The 7,384-nt window shown below is 44.1% G+C and overlaps 1 protein-coding gene across 2 annotated transcripts in view; it reads left to right on the top strand.

The window, feature by feature from the left end:
* Positions 1-5,726, top strand: part of FA2H (fatty acid 2-hydroxylase) — an 83,196-nt gene extending 77,470 nt beyond the window's left edge. The window contains exons 5-7 of one of the 2 annotated variants that reach the window (XM_001375279.4): positions 1,363-1,535; positions 2,839-3,091; positions 3,921-5,726. In XM_001375279.4, coding sequence (XP_001375316.1) covers positions 1,363-1,535; positions 2,839-3,091; positions 3,921-3,997 — 503 coding nt within the window. In that variant the 3' untranslated portion in view covers positions 3,998-5,726. The remainder of the gene's footprint in view (positions 1-1,362; positions 1,536-2,838; positions 3,092-3,920) is intronic. The other variant, XM_007477505.3, reaches the window with a different exon arrangement.
* The last annotated feature ends 1,658 nt before the right edge of the window (positions 5,727-7,384 follow it).

Consider the following 7,384-nt stretch of genomic DNA (forward strand, 5'->3'; position numbering starts at 1 on the left):
GTCAGAACTTTGCTTGAGAAACATCATCTTGATAGCTGTATAAAGGGTCAACTGGGTAATAGGGAGGCTTAAGATAGGGAGATCATTTAGAAGGTTATTTCAGTAGTCCAGCCAAAAGGTGATAAGATGGTGACTTTGTGAGAAGATATTTGGGGACAGATGTAAAAGCAATTGTGGAATTTATAAAATCAGGCAGCTAACCAGAGGCAGCAAGGTGGTGATTCATTGGATGGAATATTAGGCCTAGAGTCAAATCTGCTCTCAGACACTAGCTCTGTGACCCTGGGCTAATCATTTAATCTTTGGCTCTCTTCATTTATTAATAAAAATAGTTTCGATGGGCTCTGAGTTACTGTAAAGATCAAATGAGTTAATATTTGTAAGGTGCTCCATAAATATGTATTTATTATTGTTGTTGTTATTATTAGTAGAGAGAGAATGAGAGAACTTGAGAAATTGAGGGTGACAATGAAACTGAACCTAGGGAAATGGGAGGCTGATAGGGTCTAGGCAGAAGTAAGAAAGTTCAGAAGAAAAGTGGATTTGGGGAGAAAGAGTTCTGCCCTGATTAACACAATAACCTCTCATGATTCCAGATTAACAATGACAAAGAATCATGTTTGGATATGGCCAGTGTGGGGATTTGTTTGACTTGACTATTCATATTTGTTAAAAAGAATTTTTTTCTTTTTTTTTCCCTATGGAGAAGAAAGGAGGTAAGAAGGACAGTAAAAAGATGTTTTCATTGAAAAAACAAAATGATCAAATCAAATAAAAAGGAAATATAACATCAAGGCCCATCTAACTGGAATATTTACAAAATACTTTCATCTACATGAGGAAACTGAGGCTCAGTGATTTGCCCAGTGTGACACAGCAGAGATAGGACTTGGATGAGAAGTTTTATGACTCTAGTTAAGTCAAGGCCTAACCATTCTACAAGCCACTGGGATTTGAACCCTTCCTGTCTCCCCCTCCCCTCAGCCCTCTCTCTATCTACTTCCAAAGCCCCAAAGATTTACTTTACTTGACTCCAATGCAAAGAACTAGGAGCAGGGCATGCAAGGGGCAAAGAGACTGATTTCCACTTTTAAGAAGAAATTTCCTAACAGTCAGAGCTGACCAAACATGGAATGGGCTGCCTTAGGAGTAGTCAGTTCCCCATCACTCTTTCAGTGAAGGTCAGGTAACTACTCCTAGGGATATTAGAGAAGGAATTCCTCTTCCAATACAGATTGGAATGGACACCAAGGTCCCATGTGTCTGTGTGGGGCCACGTGGTCCCATACTGTCTGGGGCCATTGAGTGTGCTTATGCATCCATTACCCTGACCCTAACTCACCACCTTCTCTCTCCATACAGAGTATGCCATCCCTGTGTCCAAGTATGTATTCCCATTATTCTTTGTTGTTGGGCTATTGTCATGGAGTGCCGTAGAGTACGTCCTCCACCGCTTTCTGTTCCATATGAAGCCACCTGCCAGCAACCATTACCTCATCATGTTTCATTTCCTCATCCATGGCCAGCACCACAAGGTGAGAGACCCTAGGGAAAGACCAGGGCAGGAAGTCCCTTCCCTTCCCTTGCTCTAGGCATAGAATCGCTAGCCTCAGCTACAGATCTCCATCATGAGAGCCAAAGGCTTCCTTGTGAAGGCAGAGGCTAGGACACTGAGAGAGCCTGTGGAAATCCTGAATTCTGGGGGTGGCGGAGGTTGGACAGGCAAAAGTCCTCCTAGTCTAAATTGATGCTTTCAAAAGGTAAAACAGATCCTCATCACCAAGATCCTAGGGTATAGGGAGTGAATGTTTCTGTTATCTGAGTGGGCAGAGCCAGCCCACAGGAGAATCATGAAGGAAGCAAGATTCTGAACTTTGGCATCCTCCTGCCCCTTACCTAATGTTCTCAAGCTTTCTTTTGGCTCCTTGGGGCCCCTGGTGCCCTCTAGGCCTGCCTTCCTCATGTTCTAGGCTGTTCTTTTCCACCTCAAAACTGAGGTCCTTTCCCCCTTAGCTCTGTTTTCTTCATTCCTCTGTGTCATACAGATAAGTGAATCCAACATTAATATGGTAGCTAGCTACTAGGTCTCCCCTCTTCCTCCCAATTTACATCATGCCATCATCAATCACAACGTTCTGTCTCCAAAAGGCCCCCTTAGGAGCAACCCTGATCAGGGGCCTTTCAGACAAATAAAAGCAGTGTCTTCAGGGAGGGAAGCTTTCAGTTCTTTCCAAGTACATAAATGGCCACTACAAATTATGGACTCTCTATGATGGGGATGTGAAGTAGTTTCTAAAACAAATTTGACTTGAATTCCAAAAATCTTATCTCCAAAATTATGACCATCCCCATAAAGGTTGCTAGAACCTATCTTAACTTGGGAAATGGGGCAAGAGGCTGGATGAACCCCTGAGTGACCCCAGGAGCCTCAGTCACTTACTTAGATGAGAAGCAGATTTTAACTCAGCAGAAAGATGAACTTGCTGTTTATTAAAACTTCTATGACTTGAATGAGATGGTTGAGAGAGGTCATGAGTTCCTAGTCACTGGAGGTCTTCAAGCAGAAGCTAAATGACCACTATCAGGGATACTGTAGAGAGGATTCTTGTCTAGGGAGAGACATGGCTCCTTGGGCTCCTTCCCACCCTCCAATTTCATGAATTTCTGACCTCATTGATAAGGCTTCCACCACTATGGTCATATGACTTCTTGGCACTGAGGAGTTCCCTGCTGCTGCCCAGTCCTTGCTCTCTGTTCTGATGCCAGCTTCCCAGCCTAGAGTCCCCTCCATGGCGTGGGGACAAGGCTGCTGTCTCACAGGGGTCTCTCTATTCCTAGTCCCCATACGATGACTCCCGGCTGGTCTTCCCCCCTGTGCCTGCCTCCGTGGTGGTTGTCTTCTTGTACCTACTGCTTGGCCTCCTCCTGCCTGAGGCCATTGCAGGAATTATCTTCACGGGAGGCCTCCTTGGCTACATCATCTATGACATGATGCACTACTACCTACACTATGGGTCGCCATCTAAGGGCACCTACCTTTACGAGATGAAAGTCTACCATGTCAAGCACCACTTTGAATACCAAAAGTCAGGTATGAGGGCTGGGAGGACACCAGGGAATATCACATGTCCCTTTCCCTCTCTCCTTAACACTTCCCCTCCTCCCAAAAGTGCCATTCTTAGCTCATAAAACTACTCAAAAGTATCAGGGACAATTAAGGAAGGAAGGAATTCCAATCACAGCTATTGGAGCTTAGTGAAAGTGTCACCTAGAAAGGGAGAAGGGAACTGATCCCAGGCTACTCGGGGCCACCTTCCTTGGGACCTTCTTCTCTGATCCCAAATCTCATTTGCACAACATTTAAAACTAAACAGTCCCAAAGAGATCATCTTGTCCAAGGATTCTTCACCTTTTCTGTATCATGGACAGTCTGGTGAAGCTCATGGACTCCTTCTCAAAATTGTATTTTTAAATACATAAAATAAAGTACCCAAGATTATAAAGAAAAGCCAATTCTACTACAATTTAGACATCATCATATTTTTTAAGTGTGTGATTTGTTCATACATCTAGCAGTGGGTATAAATAACTATGGGGCAGCTAGGGGCATAGTGGATAGAGCATTTGGCCTAGAGTCAAGAAGATATGAGTTCAGGTCTGACCTTAGACACTTACTAGCTAGGTGACCCTGAGCAAGTTGCTTAACCTGTTTGGCCTCAGTTTCTTTATCTCTAAAATGACTCAAAGAAGGAAACTGCAAACCATTCCAGTATCTTTGCCAAGAAAATCTCAAATGAGGTCAGGAAGAGTCAGTAAGAGTCTGAGTCAGAACTTTAACTTGGGTCCAGATTCCAAGTCCAGCACTATCTGCAAGGATGCTCCTCTGCTCTTCTGATTTTGCCCCTTCTCTCCCTCTCCAGGGTTTGGTATCTCCTCCAAGATCTGGGACAGATCCTTCCACACCCTTATTCCAGAGACCTCGGAGAAGGAGCAGTAACGCCTCCCCAGACCCTCTGCTTTTTTTTCTTCCCAATGCCATGCTTTCCTCCCTCTTGGCTAATACTTCCTCCCCTCACCCTTTAGCTGGTGACCCCTGCAGGATGGCTGGGGCACTGGTTGGGTCAGCCTCCGTGGCCCAATGAGAGGTGGTAGTGATTCCCCAAGGAAAAGAGGGACCAATGCCTTCCTAACAAATCCCAGAAAAGTGAAGAAGTTGTTCTCCTCAAGACTCCATTCAGGGAGTGAGAAATTCCAAGTCGCAGGTGGAATGCTCTCATGGAAGCCTGCCCGTCTGAGAGTCATTGTGATACTGATGGCCCCAATGGTGCACTGTGGCCTCAGTCCTGCAGCTGTAGTCCTGAACCCTGAATCCAGTGAGCTGCAAGCCTAGAGAGGGGTGAAGGAAACAGAGCCCATGGGAAGAAGAGCAAGGAGCTGCCTTGGGAGAGATGGGCAAGAAGGACTGACCTTTAATCCCTTCAAAGCCTCAAGTGCCTAGGCCTCCCTTGTAAGAGATCCCAATGATAGCCAGGCCATTAGCCTCCATGCTGCAAGAGCCAGAGCAGCTGGGGGCTTCTCTCCAGCTCCCCTACTTCTCCTCCCCCCAACCTCTCTTTCATTCCCTTTCAAGTGGAGGGACAGGCGTCTCCATCTGCTCTCCTGTTCAGGGAGGTGGGAGAGGAAGGCCTGAAGCATATGAAGGGTTCTCACTCATTGCCCATGTTTTCCTGTGGATAACTCCCTCAGGACCTAGGTCTGAGGTTAGCTCTGCCAACTGCCTTGAGCAGCTACCAACCACAAGTGCCAATTGTAAAGCCAAGTAAGTGCCTCATAGACTGATAGCCCTAGAGCCTGGCAGGCATTCAGGAAAAAGCCTGGGAACCATCCATACATCCCCTTCTGGGGACAATGAAAGCTGGACCTCTTCAGAAGAAGTGTCCAGAGGTGCTGGACATCAGCTGCAAGGCTAGCCAAAGATATCGCCCTTTTGCTGAGGTCACTGACACTATCATGAAAAGTTCTCCTCCTCCTCCTCCTTGGAGGACCCCTGACCCATTGAGAGGCAGACATTCCCACCATTCTGTTGGGAAGGTGAAGGGACCACTATGCCTTCTTTCCTCCTCCTGCCTTTTCCCAGGCAAATCTAGCATTTGGCAAGTCTCCTCACTTCCTAGTGCCCCAGTCACTGTCTTCCCAGCTTCCCTTACCATTATTATCACCCAAGTGTGCCGAGATGGGTCACCATGTGAATTGGCATCTTGGGGCTTCATCTTCCCTTCTTCCCCAGCTCCCCAACTGGCTCTCCTCCCTCTGTTCCCTGCTTCAGGCCCATGACATGAAGCACCCTACTCTTCCTCCTAACCAGACCCCTCACTGCTTTCCAGTGAGTCTTATTTATAAGTCATTTAAAATTCTCCTGGACCAAGTTAGGGCTTCACGCTATCTCTCCTAACCCCAGGTGTGGATCCCACATAAGTTTCCTTGTTCTTGTTCTTGTCCTTTTTCCTATTCCCATCCTCAAACGGTTAGTGTTTGGAAGTTAAAAAAAAACCAATGAGTATCAAAAGACATGGTTTGGGCTGATCATGTGATTTCTAATGTTTACCAAGGAGATATTTAAAGGTTTTGGAAGAAGTCTATAGAGCTGTAGTTGTGAAATAAAGATGTAAATATCGTTTATTTTGAAAAATAAAACTTTAAAAAATCCTTCAAATCAAACAACAAAAGCTTAATTGTTATCTGTCAGAGCCGTGGGTGAGTTGGGGACAGAATTCCCCTGGCAAGCTGACTCATGCAGTCTCTATGTCCCAATCCAGCTGGCTTCCCTGGAGGAGGAGAAGAAAAAAGGCCTGGGCAGAAATTCCCCATAGTGGAAATGAGAAAAATCAAAAGTGAGCTCGGGATAGGTCAGGAGACAGGAGACACAAGAGTATTTCTCTTCCCTGACCACGCTCAGCTGGAACTGAAGACTCTTTGAAATACCCACTCGAGAAAACACTCCCCTGTGGCATTGGCTATCACTTGGGAGCAAGAACAGTAAACGGGGAATACAAGTAGGGCAAAATAAAATCATTGATTGTGTTGAATGTCTGAAATCAGAACCCCTGACCAAAGGGAGAACCTAGGATAGTCTGCAAGGAAGCTAAGAGGCAGCAACCTGGTGAAGAAACTCCTTCCAAATGGGCAAATCCCCAAAAGGGCAACATAAAAGGAAGACTTTGACAGGAAACAGAAAACACTGTTTTTCCCCACCATCTTAATAATCTAATAAGTTGGTGCTGCCAGTCTTAGCTGGAAGAAATGATCATTAGAAAATTATTACAATGTAAAAAAGACAGTTCTTAACCTTCTTTGTGTCCTGGACCCATTTTGCCATTCAGTCTGATGAAACCAAGATTTTTAAATGTTTGAATAAAGACATAGGACTAAAAAGAAAACCAGTTACTATGAAATACAATTACCAGAATATTTTATAAACAAGTTCAAGAAACAATGAATAAGCAAAAAAACCCAAAAACTTGGAAGGAACTATATGAGATAACAGGGAGATCATTATATATAGCTACACACTTAATACTTGAAGAATAACTTGTGAATGTCACTTCCAGAGAATGAATTGAAAAATGGAAACATGAAAGACAAAAAAATATGTGTTAGCCTGAGTATGGGGAGGGGAAGGAAGGGTTGAGAAAGAAAAACAAATAAGCTCAAGCCCCCAGGACTTTAAGAACCCCTAAAATTAAGCCAATCTATAATTGACACATTTAAGTAGCTGCTCAATCTAGTTCCTCAGAAATTGGCAGAGGCTCACTCAAAATTCTTTGCTTTAGCTGCTATAGAAGATAAAACTGCAAAATTGGAACCATACTTAGTAATAATTTTGTTGTTGTTATTGAGTTGTTTCAGTCACATCTGACATTGTAAACTCATTTGGGTTTTCTTGGCAAAAATACTGCAGTGGTTTGCCATTTCCTTCTCCAGCACATCTGACAGATGAGGAAATGGAGGCAAACAGTATTAAGTGACTTGCCCAGAGTCACATAGCTAAAAAGTATCTGAAACTGGAGTTGAACTCAGGTCTTCCTTGACTCTAGGCCCAGCACTCCATCTACTGTGTCACCTAGTCACCCCCTTAATAATAATAATAATAATAACAATAATTAGCATTTGTGGAACACATTAAGGTTTGCAAAATGTTTTCTAAATATTATCTCATCAAATCCTCACAATGCCATGAAGTTGGTACTATTATTAGCCCTATTTTATAGATAAAGGAACAGGCTAAAAGAGGTTATGTGGTTCACCATGATTGACACAACTTTTAAGCATTTGAGGCAGAATTCAAAGTCAGATATTCCTGAGTCCAAGTTCCCCACATTTTACC

Source organism: Monodelphis domestica, chromosome 1 (genome assembly GCF_027887165.1).
Source record: "Monodelphis domestica isolate mMonDom1 chromosome 1, mMonDom1.pri, whole genome shotgun sequence".
Classification (NCBI taxonomy): Eukaryota; Metazoa; Chordata; class Mammalia; order Didelphimorphia; family Didelphidae; genus Monodelphis; species Monodelphis domestica.